Source organism: Amblyomma mixtum, chromosome 9 (assembly GCF_055824585.1).
Source record: "Amblyomma mixtum isolate Tamu chromosome 9, ASM5582458v1, whole genome shotgun sequence".
Classification (NCBI taxonomy): Eukaryota; Metazoa; Arthropoda; class Arachnida; order Ixodida; family Ixodidae; genus Amblyomma; species Amblyomma mixtum.
Window position 1 is genome coordinate 106,565,283 of NC_143020.1, and position 25,536 is coordinate 106,590,818.

At 44.3% G+C, this 25,536-nt stretch overlaps 1 protein-coding gene across 1 annotated transcript; it reads right to left on the reverse strand.

Moving 5' to 3' along the window:
• Nucleotides 1–11,905: 11,905 nt before the first annotated feature.
• Nucleotides 11,906–19,811, reverse strand: LOC149330560 (chymotrypsin-2-like). The gene is made up of 5 exons (XM_089559878.1): nucleotides 19,714–19,811; nucleotides 18,179–18,320; nucleotides 15,745–15,859; nucleotides 13,963–14,099; nucleotides 11,906–12,172 (listed from the first exon to the last, which is right to left on the reverse strand). The coding sequence occupies exons 1-5, from the start codon at nucleotides 19,803–19,805 to the stop codon at nucleotides 11,906–11,908; spliced, it is 753 nt and encodes a 250-aa protein (XP_089416004.1). The 5' UTR covers nucleotides 19,806–19,811.
• Between the last annotated feature and the right edge of the window lie 5,725 nt (nucleotides 19,812–25,536).

The window sequence follows — 25,536 nt, forward strand, 5'->3', positions numbered from 1 at the left end:
CTTGACCTGAAAAGTAATGAGAAAGATGTTTACTCCTCTGTTCACAAACTTAAGACAGCATGAAAAAGATGAAGCTGTACAAGCCCATTGATGTACAGGGCACCGCTGTGAGATCTAATAGTGCCTTTGTTTATGGAAAGAAAGGTGCCAGTAGCAGATACGGAGTGCTGGATATTGCAGTGGGGAGCTTCACATGTGGACTTTCCTTAATGAATTACTTCGCTTTATTTGCAACACTTGTGCCCTAACTCTGTTTCCCAAAGTCTCTTTACCTCCATTGTTAAGCATTGGCTCATCTTTCTTGCGATGTGTAGGGCTATAAAACTTGTTTAGGAGCCAGGATACAGAGAAAATTCAGAGAGATTCAGAGACCAGAGAAAATTTTTGAAACTGGGAACTTTATCCAGAGCGCTCTGCCAAAGCCTAGAATTGCCGAAAATGTCCCCATTCCTCAGGGAACTCAAGATTGAGAATAAACTGTAAGCTGTGCCACATACCATCCACGGAAATTGCCCAGGGATTACAGCACTCCCGTTTATGACCAGTTTGGGAATGTCGGATGTTCCGCATTCTGAAAAAGCACAAATTTATGTCTTGAATAAGATTCAGCGCGCACCCCTACTGTTAATTGTTTTTTTTTAAATACTATTCAACATAAATCTTTCTCATATAACTTCGTTCTAACTTACTTAATAACGACTCGGGCGTTGTCTTTATAACAATCAATAGTTTAATTAGACTTATCTCTCAGGAAGCACGTCAAGAATTTTTTAAGTACAGCTCGCATGCATTTGTGCTCATTCATTCAGATATGGCGGGGAGTTAATAATTTGGCGTTTTTGAATGGGTCATGACACATTAGGTTTTTCTGTATTTTCCAGGTACCTTTACCCTCCTCAGCCTATGCATGTCTACTCGAGGACAAAGGCATGCTCTATTAATCAAAAATTAGCCGTCTGCGCCACCTTCTGCGGCAATCTGACATCTGGAAACTTTCAAATCTCGTCCCCCCATCTATATCTCCGCCGCAGTGCGCCTACGTTTGTGTTATCTTAGATTTCATTTTTTTTTGCCTTAAGGGACTATCGCCTATCTTTTTTGTGCCCTCTAGACAATTCGTACCCTATCCTGCGCAGTGGCTTACTGTATTGCGCGTTGGGCTGCTGATACAATTTCGCGGGTTCTGTCCCAACCGGTGCAGCCGTATTTCTATGCAGCTTAATTACAGCCCATCTGTGTAACGTACGACGATGGCAGCGTAAGTTAAGGAGCCCGAAGTGATTTAAATTAACCTGTAACGCTGCACTACCCGCCCCGAATGGTTGCCATCAAGACTTTAACCCCGAAATTTGAAACTATAATCTGAGATCACAATTTCCATTTCTTACACTGACAACGGCTGCGCGAGAAAGCCTAAAAATTAACCTTTACGTAAGTACAGGGTTGCGTTTCCGGAAATTCCTTACACAAAGTATGCTTCGCTAAAATTTAAATTGGCTTTTTAAGGAAAGGAAATGGCGCAGTATCTGTAACGCTGAAAACATTTCTCGCAATTACATTCTGTGTTTCTGTTTGGCAGCGTTTGTTTGTGCTATTTTCAGTAGCCGCGAAGACTTTATGACGTAAAAATTTTCAATAACGTAAGTTCTGCTACTTGCCGGATCCATTTAGCTCGAAATCCTCGGCCTTAAGCTGCAATCAAAAATAGTACAGGAGTGGTTAGATTGAAGCAGATGACATATTTGACTATCCATATTCCTCCCTAAACAGCCGAAACTACCTAATAAATGGAGAAGTATAATATGCGGACAGAAAAGTATTAGTATTTTACCGAATTGCTATGCAAGCAACAATAAATATTTTTATTTATTTATTCGTACTGTCCGCCTGAGCCAGGACAGGAGTTGCAAGATATATACAATAAAAACTATAACACCTTAAAAAAGGAAAAAAGAAGCGAAAAATAAATAAACTTAATGAAATTATACAATTCGAAACTATAAAATTTAGAAGGTACTCTTAAATGAGGAGAAAAAATAACCTCCGATTTACATAATTAAAACCACAGGCAATTTAAGTGCGCTAGCACATTATTTATGCTCTCACTGCATAGGTTTTTATCACGGTTCCAGAGACAGCGTAAACTGCAGCTGGCATGACGCAGTTTCTGCTTTTGCATTTGGATGCAGCTGACGTGTGCATGATTTGTCCATTCCACATGGCTGCAACTGCCGCGGAACAGGTTTGCCTCCTTCACTAGGACTTGTCGTGCTCTGATTAAGGAGGAAAACCTAGCACATGGAAGAAAAACGTTTCCCTCTCCACTTCGTCACCTGCAACCCGTTGCGTGCCACCTTCTCTTCGTTTTCCCTCTCCTACTGGAACTTGCCTCTCTCGAAACCTGATGAACCTAAGCTGCGGCTAGCGGGAGTAAAAGGGCAGAGAGAGGGAAATAAAGGGGGAAGCTATGGAAGAAAGGATACGGGTAGGGCGGCAATGTACACTATGTATAAATACAGGATATTGAAATACCATCCGCAAACAAGACGGCTTTTTCACTATCGAGGAATCAAGTGCTTGAGCAATAAAATGTTGCGGACAATCATTGCGATTCATATCGCAGAGTAAGCGTTAGTAGTAGCGTTCCCTCCTGAGGGTGACGGGCAGCGTGATCTAGTCCATCAGTCACGGTGTGAAACGCCGTGCCCCTCCCTCCCCACTCCTCGACTCTGATTCTCAACCGTGGTTTTCGACCGACTCACCCTCTCTCTTTGTCTCCACCTTCCCCCTGCTCTTTCCGCACCTCCTCTCTCCTCCCTCTCTTTTTCCTCACTCTACTTTTCCTCCTCTTTCCAGACTTCATGCGCCGCCGCCAGCGCCGGACACTTTCTGCACTAATAGGGGTTCTAAGGCTAACGAAATAAAAAATGACAAAACCCGCAAGAACTCAACCTGCACAGATCAGCTATTCGGCACAATAGCTAGTAGATGTCTTAATTCTGTATAACGAGCTATCTCGTAAATTTATGTTCATAATTAATTCTGCACGCGTATGTTGCAAGTAAAATGCTTTCCTAAGCCCCGATTTCTAGAAAAAATTGAGAAACGGTTACGAAGGTCGGTAATGCGAAATTTGAGCGTAGCTCTACACGTAACCTGCCACCACTGGCAGGTTGTCACTACCGCGATTGTCAGGCGGCATGTTACGCCGACAACGCCGACGAGGGCGACGCGGAATCCACTAATGGACGAGCTGCGCTCTCAAACTGTGTTCCCTCGCAACGAGCTAATCATGAGCCTGAGCAGTAAACTGGTAATAGAGAGGAGTGCAGCATTCCTCTTCTGCCATACACAGGGCCGGGACTCATCACTACTGCGCATGCGCAGTCAAACTCCGCTCGGGCCATGCGCTGCACTCAGATGATTTTTTGTCTCCTTTGCTCAGAAATGCAACTTAAAAGGTGGGCAGTATACATGCTCCTATTAAAGCAATATAAACTTAGTTGTAACGTGCTATCACCGATAGGTAACGGAACACAAAACTGTACAAGTACCAAATGTGCTGAGGCTTTCTGGTACATATGTACCTAACTGGAGCATGTACATACTCACCTTTGTCAATACGGCTATGAGAAGACTCACTGTAGACACCAGGAAATTCATGGTCCTTCACTTCGTTGCGTTCTTATTATTGCTAAGGAAACAGGATACCTAAAAGGAAGCACATTAGCAAGACATTTCATGTCATTTTGGAAACTCAATTACGTCATACTTGGGGCTTCTAGCAGAAGCTATAGCGGAATTTTTCCTATCAAGCTTTCCTGTTTTGCTACGTGACATTTGTGCAAAAATGCGGGTCTTTCACTAGATTTTCGCATGTTTTTTTCTGGTGCTTCTTGCGAATTCGAAAAAAATTTGTCTTGCATTCTTTGTCAAGACGAGGAAGGTAAGTTTTATTTAAGGCCAGCACTACAGCCCAGTTCATGGTTGAAAAACAGCGCACAAAAGACTAGAGACAAGAGTAAAGGCGACGACAGGACAAGTGCCTTTACTCTTGTCTCTACTCTTTTGTGCGCTGTTTTTCAACCATGAACATATACCAACTCGCCCAACTTAACGTTCTACTATAGCCCGATGAAGAAGCTCTGCTAAGGCCGCTTTGATAATCTGCCCTGTACGCGTAAGAGCAGCAAAACTCTCAGCTCACAGTATTAGAAGAAGAGACAATTTCGTGTTCTTCCTTTTACGCTTACTGTGTTTCCTTTCCCACCTAGCATGCTACCTTTCTTTGAAAATAAGCGTGGCGAAACATCTTGTTAAAACTTTAGTTTTTGTAAGTTGTTTTATGCCAGTCTTTTGTGATTCCTTTTAATTTATGGGACATAAAATTATGGGCTTAATTTCTTTACTGCCAGCCTTTCGCACTTGTTAGCTCCTCAGCACCGTGAAGACAAAAAAATCTCACAGATTAGTTGAGGAAATATTCTTCACTTTATCATTAGAAGAAACAAAATTGATTCATCGTGGGTTTGCTGAAAATCAATAAATCTTTCTAGAAATAAAATATATGCCATAATTTTGTACAAATATTTAAGACCATTATTTTGGCAGGTCAAGCAGCTGCACGTAAGGTGATACTTTAGGATGTTTTTTGGGGGATGAACAATTTTCGCATCGGATGATGGTAAAGGATGCCTTCTTTAATTATTACAGGAGACATTCCTAAGACGAGCGTGGTAGCATGGAAACAATGTTAGCCCCGCCGCGGTGGCTCAGTGGTTATGGTGCTCGGCTGCTGACCCGAAAGACGCGAGTTCGATCCCGGCTGCTGCGGCTGAATTTCGTTGAAGGCGAAATTCTAGAGGCTCGTGTGGTTTGCGATGTCAGTGCACGTTAAAGAACCCCAGGTGGCCGAAATTTCCGGAGCCCTTCACTACGGCGTCTCTCATAGCCTCAGTCGCTTTGGGTAGTTAAACCCCAACAAATCAAATCAAATCAAATCGAAACAATGTTATTTTCTTAGCTGACAAAAGACACAGTTCACATTTGTATGGTCTGTTCAGTAGATGACAATTACAGCAAGGGCAGTGGTTCCACGAACTCTCTGTGAGCACCGACATTTTATAAAACAATTTAAATTTAAATACCAGCACCGTAGAGCGACTGCTCTTATCATAATCATCACCCTGACTACGTCAGTTGCCGGAGAAAGGCTTCCTTCATATCTCGCCAGTTGCCCATATCCTGACAGTGCCATATTTCCTTCGAATTGATTCGTCGACACAAAGCCATTTCTCCCCTATCATTCTTCAATAAACGAGGCAATACAGAAGAAAGACCCGTGCAGCGATTTCGCTGCCTCAACTAAGAACCTTATACAGGCTTTCTGTATTCTTGGAAGTTCCTAGCGAAAACCCTGTAAAAGCGCTAATAGTACTTGCCTGTCGTCAAGCGGAAGATCTATTCGTCGTAGAAATCCCTGCCGAAGCAGAGTGCTTGAGGATGTGAAGGGTGTCAGCCAGCATTACTTGTTCTCTGGCATTTCAGCTCACAATAAAGGCCTTTCACAATGCACAATGGGCACAGCGTCTGCGGTGGTAGTGTGATGGTTTTTGCGCAAGACGAATAAGTCTACACTCACACAGTGGCACTTCTGTTAGTAAGAACGCTTTTTACCGCCTTCAAAAAACACTAAAAACCAACTCGCTGACAACACCGTCAGAATTTAATTCTGACAAATACTTTAGGCCGTGATGCAGAAATATACGGGTAGACCCTGGCTTAAATTTCCTTAGCAAAACACATATAAAAATATACGCGTATAGAAATGGGGGCAGAAAGCAGCACCATGAAGTCGGATAGAATATTGTCCTGAAATATGAGAATATGAATAGTTAATACCGTCGAAAATTTCGTCATTTTCCTTTAAACAGTTCAAATGACAGGCTTTTTTTTCCCAATCCGCTCTGGGCTGTTAATAGTAGTGTAGTTGATGTGATTTAAATGCAGCCCTTTTTTTCCCAAGATTTTAAGGCGAGTTTAGCCCCCCTTTTATATACATAAACATAAGCATAATAAAACCTTTCGACACGGCAGTGAATTAGAGACAGTAAAGTGCACTTAGGAGCAGATGTCCAATTTTTTTCTAGTGGACCGAATGTCAGCTTCATATAATCGACGCGAAGTATATCCTCTCGCCTATATCATTAAAGAAACTGGTGCACTGAGATTCTTGTTCTTGAGCTCGCTGTTATATGACGTCAGCTGTTTCTTAGTTCGAAAATATTTCGACCTTTAATGATCCTGACCAACAGAAGAATGCCTTCCGGGAAATTGCATATCATCTTAGCTTGAGGACCTCAAAAATCAACGCCCACAGAGAAGATGCGATCACGATTAGGGCGCCCCGACCAGCCCATACACTGACATTATCTTAAACAACTACCAAAGGAGCGCTAGTGTTACTAATATGAAAACCTACTTACAACTACCACTTTTATCGACACGAAGAAAGCTATCTCGCCTGTCTCTCTTTCATAAAATATACCATCATAACACAACCTTGCGCTATCTTTGGGTTCAACCACCGTCATACATTTCAACTCGCCGTGACCACAGCAAAAAGGTACATATTCCACACTCAAATACGCTTGCATATTCATACTCGTTTATTCCTCGGACAAGCAATGACTGGAATAACCTACCAGCATCACTAACAAGTATATCTGAAATTGAGAACTTGAAATCAGCATTACACAGTTTCTTTTCATAGCTAGTGCTCATATCATCATCATGGCGTTCATAGATGGTGTTCATATTCCCAATACGACTGTTTGTTTATTAGGAACTGCTTTCCTTGTTTATTTGTTTTCCTTGCCATATTTTTCTGTATTTATTAACACCGTTACTGATGTCGTAGTTTACTCTTTGTACCTTTGTTCTTTTTCATTCTTTTTGTATGCTTACTTTCGTTTTTGTACTGGTTTTACAGAGATTGTGTATATTTTTTACTAATGTAAGGAAGAGAGTTGGAGTTCGATGCCCCAGCAGCTAGCGCCGACGATGGCGAGGAAGAAGATAGGCGAAGCCGACGAAGTTCGGGTTTTGCGCTTGCGAACGCTGGCCTGCTGAGCGGCACCGCTGGGACAAGGACTGTGCCCGTCCACGCTAACTGTGCGAGTTTCCACATTACACTTGGTGGAGGTGCTGCTTGTTCTCCCCGTGGAACTACGCCACGATGCCCAGGCTACAAGGCTCTACCACGACGTCCGACACCTCGGTCCAACTAGCCCAGCCTGTCCTCTGTTCTGGTGCCGTCCGTCAGCGCGACCCGGCGATCTTCAGCGGCACTGACGACACTGACGTAGAAGATTGGCTCGCCTCCTACGAACGCGTGAGCGCATACAACAAATGGGATGACGTCGTTAAGCTCACGAACGTCATCTTCTACTTGACCGACGTCGCCAACTTATGGTTCCGCAACCACGAGGCGGATTTTACAACCTGGGCGGCTCTAAAAGCAGCCTGACTGACGTTTTCGGCCGCCCCGCTGTCCGAAAACTTCGCGCTGAACAACGGTTGCGCAGTCGTGCCCAACAGAACGGCGAGAACTTCACAAGTTATATCGAGGACGTCGTTGATTTGTGTAAGCGGCTCAATCCATCTATGAGCGAGGCTGACAAAATCCGACACATTCTGAAAGGGATTGAGGACGATGCGTTTCAAATGTTGGTGTCTAAAGACCCCCAAACCATCTCCGACGTCGTGTCTTTGTGCCAGAGCTACGACGAGCTCCGCAAACAGCGACATGTCACCCGCCGTACCACTTGCTCGGACGCCACCATTTCGAGCTTGGAAGCAGGTGCCGCTCAGCAGGCCAGCGTTCACAAGCGCAAAACCCGAACTTCGTCGGCTTCGCCTATCTTCTTCCTCGCCTTCGTCGGCGCTAGCTGCTGGGGCATCGAACTCCAACTCTCTTCCTTACACTAATAACTTTTTTGTGTAAATTGTGTATGCCTCTGCATCCGCCCCTCCCCTCTGTAATGTACATTTGTACCCTGAGGGTATAATAAATAAATAAATAAATAAATAAATAAATAAATAAATAAATAAATAAATAAATAAATAAATAAATAAATAAATAAATAAATAAATAAATAAATAAATAAATAAATTCCTGCACTAAAACCTCAAATCTCGAAAAATTTTCGGAGGGCAATTATGACTACTTACGTGCTGTAAATGAGACAACATGCACTTGGCGTGCTCGGCTGCGGCGATGGCGTTCTACCTTAAGGCAGTTTCCAGCGAAGCTGACCTGTTCGCGCCGCCCGAGGGGAAGTTGACGAAGACAACGGTGCCAAACGAGGGCCTCCGGGGAAACGAGACAGAGCACGCATTGGCCCGAGGACTCACACTCCGGGACCCCAATGCAGTCTCGCCTAGCAGAGAGCCCCTTCAGAGGGACGAGGAGCTGAACAGGTACCAAGATATTCTTAGCCATTACAGATAAGGAAGACAGGCACTACCTGGGGCATGCAAGGGCCTCAGCAAAAAGGAAGAGGTCATATGGAGAAAATTACAGGCGGCAGTTTTTCGAACCCACTAGCACTAAGCAGATGGCATCCGGTGATCCAAGACCCGAGGTGTAAACAGTGTAATGAAATAGCAGACATGATCCACATGGTGTGGACATGCCTTAGCCACAACGAACCGGACAGGAGTATAGAATTCTGGGAGGCTTTAATGGCCAGCCAGAGAGAAGCAGAACAAAAAGAAGTCATCCGTCTGGCCCTGGGCACCGCTGAATCCCAAGGGATCCCAGCCTGCTGAAAGGGGAGGTAGAGTGATGGCGGTCACGATTCAAGTCTTCATCGCCCTCTGATTCCTTGACGGGTGAAAATAAAGTTATTTCATCAGTGCCAAAACCCAGTACGAGAGACTGGCCGTTAAGCACGCGGGGTGTCTTGCTGCGGTTGTGGCGCCATGCTCTAATGAAATGGCTAGCGAAGCCGCTCTGCCGTTCCCAAGAAAGCCACTTGGGAAGAAATTTTATTTTACTTTCTTCATGATGATGTCACCACTGCCGGTTGCATCATAAGGTTTCATGGGCTTTGGGTCGGCTTCCAGTGGATTAAACGGCAGAATTTTTTAATGATTAGTCATATACTGCTTTCGCATTAAAAACCCATTGTCTGTGATGTCTGAAGGCAGCTAGAGTCGCAGAAATAACCCCTCGTGTTTGCATGTCGACGTCTTCAGTTTCCATCCGTGGACGCGGAATCTAGACCACACTGCTATCTCACTGTCCTCACAAGTTGTGTTAAGCAATGCTATAGATTTATAGTGCGCTACCACTGAGATCTCCAGTAACCGACTTTACAGACCTGAACCCTTATCTCGGCCTTGATCCTGACAAGATAAACGCTGACCTTGAAACGGTAACTAAAAAGGCTTTCATTTTTTTTTACTATGAGAACGCCTGAAAAACTATTCCCGGTTTCAGATAAGTTGGGCCTAACTTAAACTGACCGGGGGTCGTACTTAAAAAGAAAACACCAACAGCAGGTCCGCAGGCACTTCTCTTGACCAGATGAGCCTATTGTTAAGTAAGTTCAATATGGCGCTTACGAATTTTAATTACATTTCCAGAGTTGACATCGCCGTGGACAAATTTTAGAGGTTGCTTAGAGTTTATATTGTTGTTTTATTATTAAATTTGGCGTAGTTCTTTTTCTGGGCATAGAATAAATCTGGTGTAATACAAAATATTGCCTCATGACGAAGCCTCTGCGTCGCTATGAGCGCGCACAGCGCGCCTGAACCGCGCCCCTATTGCATGAACTGCGTTACACAATAAACGCACAATGAAAAACGCATCATCGATCACTGCTATTATTCGCAATGTACACTAGCTTCTTTCTTTGATAGGCTTGTGATATGTAGCAAGAGCACGACCACGCCGTCCCTGCTTAATGGCATACCAAGCATTTTTTTGATGCATCCGAATTGGTTGAATATGTCATTAAAGACGCAAGTTTTGTAAAGTTTGACAATACGAGCTCTTAGAAATGCACATATATTGAGTACGAAAACGGTAGAAATGGCCATGAGGGCTCAAGCCTTCTAGGACACTGCGCTATCTGTTAAATCAGGCGAATAAAAAGTACAAGCCTCCTTGAGGAATTCAAGGATACTTGCGCGTAAGAGTTCTCGGGAACTTACTATTTGGTCATGAATGTTTCTTTATGAGAGTCCACCAGATTTGTGGGTTTGTATAACAGTGTCCCGAAGGAAGTATGTAAAGGTGATTTTTTTATACACAAAAGTTGAACGGGTAGATCAAAATGATCATGGTGGGATTACCGAAAGCGCTTTTGAAGTCACAGCAGAAGCTACCTTGGCAAAATTTTGTCCATCCTGTTTTACAGCGCTATCTTTAAGCGAAGATCTCCGAGGCAAGCTCGTTTTTGCCATCGCCACTATCTTCTAAATGCGTCGATACAGCTTAGCATGATGGTGAGAGGAGGGAGGGCGCAGGCGCGGATAGGACGCCCCCTATCCTCCACACACTGTTCGGCGTGCCATCACAAGGGGTGCGAGCGAGTCACCACTCCGTCTGCACAGCCTCATGCTTTGTCCCAAATAAGATAAAAAAACAAAGCTGAGGTTCTTAGGATATGCAGATTTGTGCTCGTGATTTGTGCGTCCGTCCGCTCAAGCCCGACCGGGAACAGGGCAGGTGGCACAGATATCCTACGCTGGCCGCATCTCTCGGTGCGCGGTCATTATCGCGTTCGGTCTAGCGCTGATTATCCGTGTTGCAAGTTTTGCAATCAGCATTAATTTTTTTAATATGCTCCTCGCTTTGGAGCTTACGTAGCGGGTAAAGCAAAAGCTGCTGATAAGGTCACTCAATAAATGCTGCCCTAGAGGAAAAGAGATGCAAAATCCACGATGCCCAGGGACGAGTGCATCTCCGCACAATTCTTTCTCAAGTTGAGGTTCTTTACAACGCTATTTTCTTTAAGACAAACCTGCGGGCGGCAAGCAAGCAGGTCCAGTTTCATTTCTTGAATGAAACCACTGCACCAGCGCAAAGAGCAACGCACGATGAATTTTCCTATTCGGCAACGGAACGCAGTCGTGCCTTCGGTTTTTATCTGCGAGGTTGTTTTCGCTAGTGCTCTTGCCATAAATGACCGCTGTTTTCTCGAATATTACTCCGATTTGACGTTAGAAGCGACTTCGTGTTGTACAGTCATGTATTACCTGCCATTTCTGTTGCGTCATCATCAGAACTCTCATGCAAACAAAAATCTGGTTGGCGGACACCTGCCGGTGACGATCAGTCAAGGAATCAGAGAAAGTACTTACTGCGCCTTTAGCGGGGATTCGAACCCACGACGGCTCGTCAAGATCAGCTTCAATGGCCGTGGCTTTGGACCACTCGTCCATCTGCGTAGCCTTTCCCCCAGCGCGTTATAGTGCCAACCTGTCGTACTCTGCTTCGAATCGACGTTCGCGGGAATAAAATGGCGCCAGCTGAGAAAAGATTAGAATAAGTTGGAGTGCTATGGAGCAGCATTTATCCAAGCATGAAATGTTAAAGATCTCATAAAGAACAGAATTATTAGGTAATAATTCGGATTCTATGTTCGAAGCAGCTTACGCAGATAGAACGAGTGCAAGTTGAAGACTGGAAGTGAAACTTAGTGCTTGAAAAAATGAGTTCCCCTGGATACTGCAGGTATTCAGGGGCATGTGTCAACAAAGATGTGTAATCGAAATGAGGTTAAGCCTGTGCGTAAAATGTGTATCACAAGAACATGCCGGGTAATAGTTTGCGCACAAAGTTTATTTAATTCCCACGGAAAGGGTGTTGAAGCAAGAGATACACAGACGGTTATTCGTATGCCGTATCGTCGGAGGAAAACGTGTACGGCATTAATGGAGTTTCATCGCTCGTTGTGAGCTGGTACTGCATGAGGTCTTCATACGTTTCATGCTTTCCGATTTTGCTCTTTATCCAGGGCATGAAGGCATCTACGCGAGTAAAGACATTCGCGTATGACTTGCAATGTGTCTCACTACCCGCAACGTATGAGGCGATGCCAATTTGAACAAACCGGCTCTTCTGGACTTCAATAAAAAGCGGTCCTCCAGAGTCACCCTAGAAAGTTGGAAAAGCAAGAAAATTAAACGGTGTCGCCTTGCTTTGTACTTATTTAAAGCACAACTCCACCACTTTTTCGCAATTCCGCGGTATTCAAGGATTCAGATCTACATACGCTGTAGGTAAAGGATGAGAAGTTTTTTTTCCAAATAACGTTCAAAATGGTTCCGTAATCGGCGATTAAATTGTATGTTCTCCTCACAGCGCTGGAGGAGTACGAAAGATCTCGGTGTGACGTCACGGATGGTAAGAATTAAAAATTTTGCTGCTGACAACCCCACCCTGCTCTGCGTTGTTCGGTGTCGCTAAACCGCGCCCGGCTTCGGCTTTTTTTCTTGAAAGCAAGTATTTATGGGCTGGAAATGTGCCAGTTCCCTGGATAACATCATAGTGCCCCCCCCCCCCCCCCCCCCCCCGCGTGTCAATCTTCAGAGCTGAGCAACTTGAACGCTGCTGCGTTTTAAAACGGGCATTACGTCATCATTTGAAATGATAATTTACACAACAGAGTTTAGCATGCTTTACCTGCAAAGTTCACACACTCTGCCCCGTTAAGCTTGTCGAATTCTAAATCGTGCAGTTCCACTATAAGACTCCAAGTTGCTAAACGTATTTTCCGCAGCTTGTAACCTGCTGGTTGGCAAGTGGTCATGACCAGATTTGAACGCGACGGATTGCCTGCGGTGACTGCTCTGACAATTATGTTATTGAGGCAATATTTATAAACAAGCATCATTGAAATAATTCGTGTGTCTTTGCTTGCATGTTTCGCATTGAGAATGCTCTTACAATGCCATCATTACTGGTATGAACTGTCCGCTTTTGATCAATACTTCGAAAATGAAAACTGTAGCAAAAACGTGTTTTCGTTTTCCTTCTTAGGGTTGTTTATTGCTTGCATTCTGATGTGTAGTAAGTTGTAACTGACGTTTGAAGAAACATTTTCTCCCATGAACCAATGCGTTAAAATTATCATTTGCATTCCACACATCGCCACATATCTGCGATAATTTGGGCCTTATTATGAGCTCACTTTGCATTAAGTTTGGACTTTTGTACAAACTGCACTTGCACGAGTGTTGACAAACCTATATCTCGTTGACTATGAGGTTTAATCAAGTCAGGAAGATGTAGCTACATATGATTCATTCAATGGAATGTGGCCTCTAGCGTGATGGTGGGAGTACTGAGAAAAAGCATACGGCTGCGAAAGCGCAGTTTTTGTGGTCAAGTTTCTTGTGGTCAACTATCTCAAGAAAGATATTTTAATAAGAAAATTTGTTTCCTGTAATTCTGAAACACAGTTCTTAGTCAACTGTGGAAGTGCACAGCTTTCAAGGAGGTATAAGTTTTGAAGCAAGACCCTAGAACTTTTCTGCAATTATATTCTAAAGAACGTTGAATTCAATTCTTGCTTGTGTCTTTTATTAAGGTTTTTTCACGTCACGCAGTAAAAGTGCATAAACTCTTAAGAGTGTTACTGTAATAGTAAGTACTCCTGCTGACCCCAGGTATTCACCAATGTTCAAGTATCCTTAGACGCTAAAGATTTTCTTTCAGCACGGAGGAACATGTCAAACAAGCGTTCCATGGGCACTGCGTTCCGCATCCTAGTGCAGATAATGTCTATTGTTTAATGTGTTTGGTTTTTCCATCGACGATCTCTGGATTCTTTTCAGCTTGCCGGAAATATCCAGAACCCCACTGCCAGCTGCTCATTTGCTGTTAAAACGCTACCTCCAAATAGGACGAAGCAACTGCGTTTGCCGGCGAATAGCAGTACATACGTGGCATACAGTCGTGTCGCGGTTATGAGCACATAACATTGTCTGCCTTATGTAGTTCCATCCGTGCACCATCTGACAAAAGTAGTCCGGTACAATCCTGAGAGTCGTGTACTGAAGATAGCTCGCACCAGGCTGACCTGTGTGGAGAAAGAAAAATAACAACTGAATTCTCGACTATTGCTCCACTGAAACGTTTCCGTATTGCAATTCTAATGATTTCGTGTGGCTTCTGTGTGAAGAATGCGCAATCTGTGGGGTTTGTGCAGAGAACACCGATGCACACAAAACGCAAAGGCGAGAACGGAAAATAAATAAGGTCGTTGGAGACCTTTTCACAATACTTCACAGTTCAGGAGAAATCGCTTCTAAGCTGCATAGTTGGGCTCTTGTAGCCTTGGTAGAAGTCAAATTTAGGAGAGGGGCAGAGTACATTTCCTCTCAGCTTCAAGTTCTTTAGAACGCTTAGGGTGCATAACGACCACAATACGTGACCAATGAGCAAACGACTCCGGAGCATGGCCACTGTAAGTGCTAGCGCAATAAAATGCATAAGCTTCCGTTATGACGCGATTATAAACTTTTATAGCAGCACATCGTCAAGTGTTTTCGGTTTATGTAGCAGTTTACTGTCGAATTTTGCATCTATGCAAAAACGGCTTTCCTTATACGTGTTAGAACCCTAAAGGCAGGACATATATGTGCGCTGACTGCTTCTTGTACACGCAACTGTTTGGCAACATGAGACAAGCCTTCACCACAATTGTGGTCCTCGAAGGGCGCAGTAGCTCAGAATATCAGAACGCCTTTTCTTCTGCAGTCGGAGCTGACGCAAATTGTCACAATGAGGAATCCTTAAAATTTTCTAGACAGTCGCGAAGCTAAGAAAACTTCAGCTGTTTTTACCTCTTCAACTTTGTAAAGGAGTCGAACTGTCACCATAAATAGATACCATACTATATCAATACGTTGTGAAAAATGTTTATTTCAGGTTGTTTTGTTAGCTCAACGTTCATCATCATCATCAGTCTGACTACGCTCACTGCAGGGAAAAGGCCTCTCTCATGTCTCTTCAATTAGCCGTGTCCTTTAGATACCGTATCCTCGCAAAATTCTTCATCTCAGCCGTCCACCTAACTTTCCGCCGCCCCTTGCTACGCTTGCCTTCTCTTGAGATCCACTCCGTTTCCCTTAAGGACCAGCGGTTGTCTTGCCTTCGCATTACATGCCCTGCCCAAGCCCATTTCTTCCTCTTGATTTCTAATAGGATGTCATTAACCCGAGTTTGTTCCCTCAGTCACTCCGCCCGTTTCCGATTTCTTAGTGCTACACCTATCATTTTTTGTCCGGAGCTCGCTGCTTTGTCCTTAACTTAAGCTGAACGCTTTTCGTTAGCCTGCACGTTCCTGGTCAAGGTTACGCGGAGATAACGCTGAAGTTTTGCTCGTCATAAGCTACTTAGTGCGGCTTCATTTTAGCGCTTTGAAATGTATTTTTCGGCCTATTCTAAGCTACCTGCGATAATACCGTTTTCCTGGGTGGCGGGTGGATCGGTTCTGGTCTGTTGTAAAGGTACTTTTAAAATTCGTTACTATGTTCGACGTCGCCACCAAACTACTTAGACTTCACCGATATTAATTATAGTTGAAAGCTATACTTGTGTGGTCGCTTGTAGGAGCAGCGCACATTTTTTTAAGATACTGTCAGTGGAAGCAAGACCCGTTAAGAATTAATATTTCTGGAGCTCACAAGCAAAAATCCCCTATGAATCTCACCATAACTTACCTTGATGGGTGCGGCCCCAACCGGCAGCAACGACATTTCTATTCATAATATGTATGGTGGACAGTGGAAGACACAGGGGTCCCACCGTTGCCGAGTACGGAAATGGTTCCTTTACCTGCGAAAAGTGGGATACTCAAACATGTCACAATTCGACTGTCCCCGCCGCGGTGGCTCAGTGGTTAGCGCGCTCGTCAACCGAGCGGGAGCACCCGGTTTTAAAAACAACCGCGGCGGCCGCGTTTCGATGGAGGCTAAACAGAAAAAGGGGCCCGAGTGCTGTGCGATGCCCGTGCACGTTGAAGATACCCAGGTGGTCGAAGTTATTCCGGAGGCTTCAACTACGGCTCTTTCTCTCTCTCTTCTTTCACTCCCACCTTCCCCCTTTCCTTACGGCGTGGTTCAGGTTCCCAACTAAATATGTGAGACCGATACTGCGTCACTTCCTTTCCCAAAAGCATTTTTTAAAATTCAGCTGTCAGAAGCATGATCTTACAGCGGCATTTTGCCGACTGTATTTATCACAACTTTCACCAAAAGGAGTACGTAGAACAAGTCTTCCTGTATTCTGTAATGCAAAAGCATTACATGGGTCATCGATACAAAAACACGACGTCACCAAAAAGGTAGCGGCGTTGCGAAGGTCGCGATTGGTCGAAACAATTTGACGTCTGCTAAGGCGGGAAAATACGAAATGTTAACCAGTATATGGATAGGGGTTCAGCGTCCCAAAGCGACTCAGGCTATGAAGGGTGCCGTAATGGAGGGCTCCGGAAATTTCGACCCCCTGGGGTTCTTTAACGTGCACTGACATCGCACAGTACCCGGGCCTCTAGAATTTCGCCTACATCGAAATTCGACAGCCGCGGCCGGGATCGAACCCGCGTCTTTTTGGTCAGCAGCCGAGCGCCATAACCACTGAGCCATCGCGGTGGCTCTTAACCAGTATGTTAGTACTTGTAGTTAGAACTGCACCAATTACAAAGATATAGAATATGTTTAGAGTGGAATAGAAGTAGAATAAGAATAGACTTGGAAAATAATTGGAATGCTTTCGCATTGCTCACATGTAGGTTATTTAAGTGCACCCTTAAATTTTCTATTTCGCACTAATCTAAACGCTGATGACGCTGCATCCACGGTACCGCGGAAATCGAGAATAGGCGATGTGCGTTTCAGGCAAGTGGACCTCAAGCCAGGAAAGCCGGTGCCCCAAGCAGCGCAGGTAATCGACCCAATATTGGTAACGTATTGGCAAAGGCCTGTCCTACGAAGGACCAGAGTGATACCATCCCTTTGCTATATTGGGACGACTACACGGGCCGATTACCTGGGGCAGTATCTCAGTGGTTACGGCGCTGGTCTACTTAACTGACAGGCGCGACTTCGCTCCCTACCGCGGCGGTCGCATTTCGATAGAAGCCAAATGCTAGAGGCCCATGTACTGTGTGATGTCAGTGAACATAAAGAACCACAGGTGGTCGAAGTTACCGGGTGCCCTCCACTACGGCGTCCCCCGTGGCTTGAGCCGCTTTGGAACGTTAAACCTTGTAAACTAAACCTAAAAGAAGGCCTCCTCTCCTTCACATGTCGATGGCGTACTTGTTGCGCACATCTATCCTTCTCTTCCGCTCCTGGGAGGGCATTCTGCTTGCCGCGTACCTGGTGAATCGGCGAAGAGTGCTCACCCGGGCGAGTAGTGAGAGGGAGGAAAGATTCATCCAGGGCATTTAGGAGCCCTTTAAGAAGTCAAGAGCTATTTTTTTATAAAGTTTTTTCCCCCGTCATTCCTTCCGCGGTAACATCACTTTGTGCCTGACTAATGAACGTTCCTTAACTGATGTAGCCTGACTTAAAGGTTCTTGTTTAGTGGGGTGCACCTTTATATGTCCATCTTTAGGGATCGTTAGCAGTCATTATATCGGGAGAGGAGCTAAACAGGAGACGATACTTCTGCTCCTCCTTAGCAGCAGGACGGTATAGGGTTAAATTGTTAATTCCAATATATGCGCAAGTGGTAACTTTTTACTTTGCATTCAGTAGATCACTAGGAGTTCCCATGCGACTCATGGCGTTGTGGTGCAGCGGTTTAGCGATGGGCCGCTGCCCTCCGATAGCAGGTTCGGCCGCCGATGGGGTTTGTGAGACTCAGGTTCGCTCTTCCCGAGCAAGCTCTCGCGACGAATCATTAATTTACCTTCCACTGTGCCACGGTGGGCACTTTGCCCGCAAGCCGCTCGGCAGCATGACTTCACAAGGTCGTGTGACTTAGGTAGCCCACGCCGGGTTTGCCACTGAAAGAGACCCTTAGCACTTTGGCGTTAAAAATTGCATTGCTTTCAACCTCGTCTAAAGCGAATGGCTCATTATTAAAATTTTGAAGAACACATGGAGAGAAAACAAGAAGTAATAAAACATATCAAAATAGATAAATTACCAAGAGGATGCCGATGTCGTTTCGCATAGGATGGCGGGTGTAGGCTTCGTGCGGCAGCATTTTCACTACTTCGACCTTAGTGCCCAGCTCGTAAGCGTTGTGACCGTAATAGACGTCAATCTTCCACGCCCTTACGCCATTGCTGTAATCACAAAAAAGGAAGTGTTTAACAATAGATGCAGAGACAATCTCATGAAGCTCTCGCCCTTAAGAGCTCATTTGTTCTTTGCGGCAAGTAGTGTGGGAATCGGCATTTGAATGCTAATGTTAATAGCACGTAATTGCAGCGTAAAATAGCCCTACCGGCAGAATGACTATTACATAGAAGAGAGGAAATTTTCAATGACGGTTCTAGACTGTGGTTCATTTCATACCGGTAGCCTACACTTTCCTCTAAAAAATCGAAATATCACTTATGTTGCACAGATCCTATAAAATAGCGCTCTCCTTTAAGCTAGTTGGTTCTTCTCAATGGTACGGAAAATTTCACAGCACGAATAAGGTGAAGGCACACAGAAAGAACCAACAAGAAAGGACAGGTGCTGCACTTCCAAAAAAGTCAGAAGTGTAGCAGCTGCCCTGTCTTGTATACTTTTTGCCTAATTCTTGGCCTCATTCGTGATGCGATTTTTTTCGCATGATGGTGATGATGATGGACTTTAATGGCGTAGGGGCATTTGTGGCCAAAGAGCACCATGGCACAAAGGGTTTTCTTATACTCAATGTGGGGTCAAAAACCCATTTCCCAAGCATTTCACCGTATAGAAGCCGAGCACCAGACCAGGGCAAATGTTGTACCCATTGTATCACCGGTGTGTACCCGGGGGCACTGGGTATCGGACCCAGCACCTCCCGCTTGCGAGGCGGATGCTCAGACCACTAGGGCACCGCTGCGGTTGCGATGTCTTCTACAGCATTGATCCCATGCAGCCCTCGATCATGATTGTTGGCTCCATGTGATGCACGCTTCAGTCTCGACAACAAATACAACCTGATTCGCATAGGTTTCAAAATGCGGGAGCATTAAAAGCGACACGGCTTCTTTCTGACGTGGAAAGGGGAATTACGTATCATAAGCGGACAACGTAGCTGTTTGGTGTAGTGTAGTGTAAGAGACAGGAGCAGGGAAGAGTGCGTCAGGGAAAAAAATCACAGCTTAATGACATCCCAGTCGAAATCAAGAAGAAGAAATGGGCATGGGACAGCGCATGTGATGCGAAGGCAAGATAATTGATGTTCTTTAATGGTAACAGAGTGGGCGGTAGAACGTTAGGTGGGCGGATGAGATTAAGAAGTTTGCGGAGATATGGTGGCCGCAGCTGGCAAAGGGCAGGGTTAATTGGAGAGACATGAGAGAGGCCTTTGCCCTGCAGTCGGTGTAGTCAGGCTGATGTTGATGTGGCGCTGTTGCAGGAGATCATTCATTGAGTAATACAATGCCCTATTCTAAGGTTTCTTAGGAGATGTTTGCAGCTTTAGGAAGCGTGATAAATGACTCTCCGTTTGAGGTGAATTTACCCCTCACAGAAGCTTACTGTATAATGCAGTGGGCAGCAGTGAGCACGTGACGCCTTGTTAAGATGCTTCCTCCGCAACCTCTAGGATCAGGTGAATCGGGAAAGAGCATTATAAGCTTGACCTGCAAAATAAAGCAAGTTAACAGTTTTTCTTCATTTGCGAACATTCAACAATAAATCCATGCAACATGCAACATGCATCCATGAACATGCAACATTTTGTGCTCAATGAACATTTAAGCATAAGCCAGATAGCATGAACGAATGGAATATTTGGGCATGGTGCCGTTGCTACAACAATATCAAGGGCGTAGTTTAGTCAGATAAAATTCCTGTGTTAATATTCCTCAATATTCCTCAGTATTCGTCAGATATGGTGGAAGTCGAAACTTTGAAGCGACAAGACAGTAAGTTTCTTTCTTCTGCATGATATATGGTACGCTGGCGATGTCATATCATTGCACTGCTTGGATGGGAAGCAATTTTTGATGCATTGATTGTTTTCAGAAAAATTTCAGCGTTTTGTCTCTATTAGCTAATTTAGTATCTTCTTCAATGTGTAGGCCTGTTATTTTATTAGTTGCACTGTTTTGGAACCGCCGCGGTGGCTCAGTGGTTATGCTGCTCGGCTGCTGACCCGAAAGACGCGGGTTCGATCCCGGCCGCGGCGGTTGAATTTCTTTAGAGGAGAAATTCTAGAGGCCCGTGTACTGTGCGACGTCAGTGTACGTTAAAGAACCCCAGGGGTCGAAATTTCCAGAGCCCTTCACTACGGCGTCTCTCATAGCCTTAGTCGCTTTGGGACGTTAAACCCCACCAAACCAAACCAAACCAAACCAAACCAAACCAAACCAGTCGCACTGTTTTGGAATAGATAGGGCATAGATGAGCTTCATTAGAGATATACGCCATTTTACGGACCCCTCAACCAGAACTTGACTGAGGGACGAACGCCTTGTTTACAACATACGCAAAACCGCGTTGCATTGCCAGCCTTATTTTCGTAAGCTGAATTCAGCCTCCTGAGGTGTTTCTGGTGCATTCCTTTTGAAAAAAATTATAGTGCGATAGGATAGAGCACAGGAGGAAGCAGACGGGACTCGTACGAAATTTAGGCAAGCATTTTTTTCGTCTCGCGATGTTTGTCGACGTTTCAGTTTCATTCATTTCTTTTATTTATTTTCCCACAATTTACACAGGAAGGGCATGAAAAAGCTGCACGGGGCCGCTTGAAATATCCTCCACATCAAGGTTCTGACCACTGTTCGTTTTCTATGCCGTCTTTATGAGAGGCAGTCTGTTTGACATTTCTAAGACAGGTGACATTAATTGAGCGCTTGACTGCTGTAAATGTGAATCAGTATGGCTCATTCAGTGCAGCGAACATTGAAATTTCACAGAGGCGCAAACTCTGTGATGTTTCTTAAAATGAGTTGCTTGGCTGGTTGGTTCATTCCTAAGAAACGCAAAGTTATATAACGCTGAAAAAAAATACAGACCCCGCCTTATCCATAGCGTCCTGTGTATTCGTCCTTATTTAAGTATGCCAAAATTTACATTTATTAACTATAATGAAGCGCTGGTATCTATATTAGCGGTTAAAAGTTTTCGTTTAGTGTTGTTTCTTTTTTAATTTGTTTATCCACTCCTCGCTTCACTCTTTTCCTGAAAACCTAGTTATCATTTTTATTTTTAACTTCACTTACTTCACACAGCACTTCAAGGCAACCTCACGAACCAGAGGTGCCGTAATTTCGAACTGGACTGTTGCCCACGCCTAGAGCGCTGCATGAAATTTAGCTATACCCGTCAAATACAAATAGCCACAGAAGTGGAGTGAATTATCAGCTAGCCTCACATACCATCCAAGGAAACTGCCCAGGGCTTGCTGTACTCTCGTTGATGATCAGTCTTGGGTTGCCGGATATCCCGCATTCTTTGCAAATTGGAACGAAGAAATTCAATATTAGGAATGACTACGAAAGAGACAACAGAAAAGTTTACTGTACGCCAAGTGATCAGCGCTAACTGGGTCGAAACATGATTATCTCAAATATGACGCCACAGTACAAGTGGCCAAACACAAATGTCCGCTGTTGTCTATGAATGAAAGGGCGGGTTCGTGACTTAGGATAACTGTATCTACAGCACCGGGGGTTAGTGTCCCCGGTTAGAAATCGGGTACCCAAGTTGCCCATAGCCGCATGGCAAAGCCTAGGACAGGATGACTGGCTGGGAGGAAATCATTTGGCTGCTTCTGGGATCATGCCGACGGGTCGAACACTGTGACAACTACGTTGAAACAGCCGCCATAAAACAACTGTAGACTTTATCCCGTAAACTTCGTACAGATAGTTATAGAGATACTATAGTGATGGATATAGATAGTATAGACAGTATAAATATAGATGCAGATAGTATAGATAGTATAGATATAGATACCGACAGTCTAGATAGTATAGATAGACAAACAAGCTATCCTACATATAGTTAGTTTGTTTGTCTATTAGCAGGCGATAGACTGTCGGTTGACAACAGCCGACTGAAAGTGTATCGCCATAAATCTATCAGTTGTACATATATTGCATGTAGGGCTGTCATAGTTATAAGAATTGTTTAAAGAAAGCCTCAAGACTTGTTGGACAGAAGTCTACGGACAACACGTTTACTTTCTGCGGATATTTTTGTAAGTGGTAAGTGGGCGAATGCAGCTAGGCCTGTAAAAAGTTATTCAGGCTCATATTTATTCTCATAGTTTCGTTTTGTTGCAGGTCTCTATAACCATCACGCACTCGACCCAAAAGACCATTGTGATCGTCGGGATTGCTTGTCACTAAGCGTGCAATGTGTCTGTATAAACGCCAGCCACATCGCGATTGCACCTCTTGCTGTGAGAGAACACATGCAGCAATGGTACGTCATTTAAATATGGCCCCGTATGATATGGGTAGTTCACACGCAAAGTTTTGCAGAACGGCTGCTCTCTGATGCCGATTCTTTGACGTTCTTGTTTTTCTGAATTGGAAAGACAAGAACATCCATTCACTTTTACAGCGCTAAATGTTAACGCGAAGCTTCTCGTGTGAAACGTGTTGGTCGTCGTCGTTTTGTAGTTGTCAAAACGTGAGCAGATGGGCAGGCGAAGGCCAAGATGGGCATCCATCATGGGCATCCGGCACAGGGGCGACCGCGTGGGGGCGCGGTGATAGCGTTACGACTCCACGCACATAGTCCTTGCCTGTGCCTCGGGGTAACTTTCTCAAAATAAGTGATGATTCTCAGGAAATGCCATCTACTCATGTCAGGTCTGTGCAGCCAAACAGGACCAAGGAGAAGGGATCGCGCACAAGCTTCCTGCTCGGGCTGCATCTTTCTGTGCATAATTATTGTCGCATGCAATCTGTTGCTGTTATTCCGCATTAGCACTAACGTCATCTTTATGTCGTTTTTATGTAAGATAAAGTGTTACAGTTTATAAAAAAGTTTCGCATAGAACACGCTTAACTATTACATTCGCAAGAAGAAGGGTGTGGATAATATCTTGTGTTTCTGTTCCGTAACGTTGATTACAATGCTGTGAGTAAAAGACCCCAATCTATGCCAACAAAAAGTGTTACTGAAGTAATGTGTGCTACTTGCCGAATGCGTTCAGCTGGAAATGCTCCGCCTTGAGCTGGAAAAAGGAGATTGTGGAGCAGCCGTTAAATTAAACTTTCCGCTTTCTAGACGTATCCGCCAAACTGCATATGGTGCTGAATAAAAGAGTCAAGTGTGCTACGCATCATATTGGGAACCGTTATTCTTTTACTGAACATCACCTGCACGGAATGTATGTTTGAAAAGAAATTTCTTTGCTTGAAAATTATTTGGTGCCCTTCAAAATGTCCTTTTGAAGGGCACCCTTGTGGAATAATTCTGCGCAAATTTGTGGAAAAAAAGGCACCGCATTTTTTTTCACGTAGGGATGTATAATTCAAACAAAGGAATACATTTCATACAAGTTACAAACACATGCTTGTTTCGGCGTCATGGAGACCAATAAAATATAGCTGAATGGTTGCAACGTGTTTAACGTTCGCGGTACTGAAATAACAAAACCGAATTGATGAAAGAGATAAAGAATGAGTACTAACCTGTTTTAATGCTCCTATTAGAAGAAGGAAAGGCAGGAGGAAATCCATCTTGCAGGGTTTCATTCTGTCGAATATGGGCACACGAAACGGAAATAAAGTAAATCGAGGAATTCATCAGAGATATTAATAATTGCCTGATGATTTTGCATTCCACCTAACATGGCAGCTGGTGCAGGCTACGGCAGCCGTTTGACCGCCAGATTTACACGCTAAAATGCACGCTTGTGCAAGTGCGCTCCAGTTGAGGTACACAAAGTATTGGATCGCAGGCTTGTAATTTTTCATAAATATCGCATGAAAACTGCGCATGCTTTGAAGGGTTATTTCTATGCTCGCCTCTAGAACATTATTGTGCTTAATTGAAGCTTAAGCCCGAATTCAGAGTGGAAGAAATCAAACGTGTTAGTTTTTAAGCTGGATCTCTGCTTTTTATTTCTCTCATAAATGAATTAGGTGGTAGCACAACTGCTTTAGGTTTATGCATCTTCAGCTGATTTCAATCCAACTTCTTTAAAAGAAAAATCAAACATGCGAAAGACGGAATTTTTACTGAATAAGTGACCGCTCCAATTGTTGGAGACTCGGTCAGATAAAAAAGGACGTTAGGATACATTGCGAGTGCTATAAATTTGCGAATGTCGTCACGCAGAGTACTTCTCATTCGGTGTTTTATGTCGTGAAGCTACACATTTTGATGAGAGTGTAGCGACAAGTACACAGTCATGTTTCATCCGCTTCGCAAATTGTCATGGTAATAAATTCACCCCAACTCCTGTGTAATGCACGCGATAAAACTGACGCATCTTGTAGCATCTCAGGACTACTCGCTTCTTTGATACATCAATGCCTTCATGAAAAAAGCTCCGGATCATTAAGTTTGAGAACTTGAATAGCTGCCTGCCACGCAGGACAGTTTGCTCCAATTCCGGTGGGCCGCTATCGATGACAGCACAAAGCCACGTGACGTAGGTTGCTCATTTTTGGATTTCTCGTGGATTTTTCGCTCACGGCCAAATACGCTGGCGACGATACCAGATTATGTGAGACGCGGTAGCATTAACGTTATAGCGTTTAAAATAGCGCGCATCTAAGATGCTCACGTGAAGAAGGATATACCAAATCCTAACAAAGCCACAGTGCCAGAGTAATGGTGCTGTTTTTTCCCGACAACTTTTTAGAACTTTAACATGTTATGATACACACTGCACCATCCAAGGAACACCTAAAGCGAATAGGGCTGCGTGGGTGCGCCCACCTTGGAAGCGACGAACACAGCCCCGTGAGAAGCGGTGAAAATACTCGCCGTCGGTCAGGTCGGCAGATCTAGGCTGTTTCTATAGGAAACAATGCCGATAAAACAGGGCTTCAAGGTATGTATAGCATCGATGAGTGTCACTTATATTTGAGCGATTCACTACAAAAAGAAGAGCGTTGCACAATGCACAATAGGGAAGAAACGGTTCAACGGTGGCGTCAGCCCCACTTAACTAACAAAAAGAGAAGCATCACGCTCACAGTTAGCTTCGTCGGTTGGAAAAAACCATTTCTTACTGCCAAAAATATCCTTACAAACGAACGACATGGTGATGAATCTAGAGAGTTATAAATGGAGGCTAATATTGATTGTAGTCCTAAAAAAAGATCGGTTGATCGCTAGAAGTACATCAGCTCTTTTTTTTGTTTCCAAAACATGCACACATTGTCATGT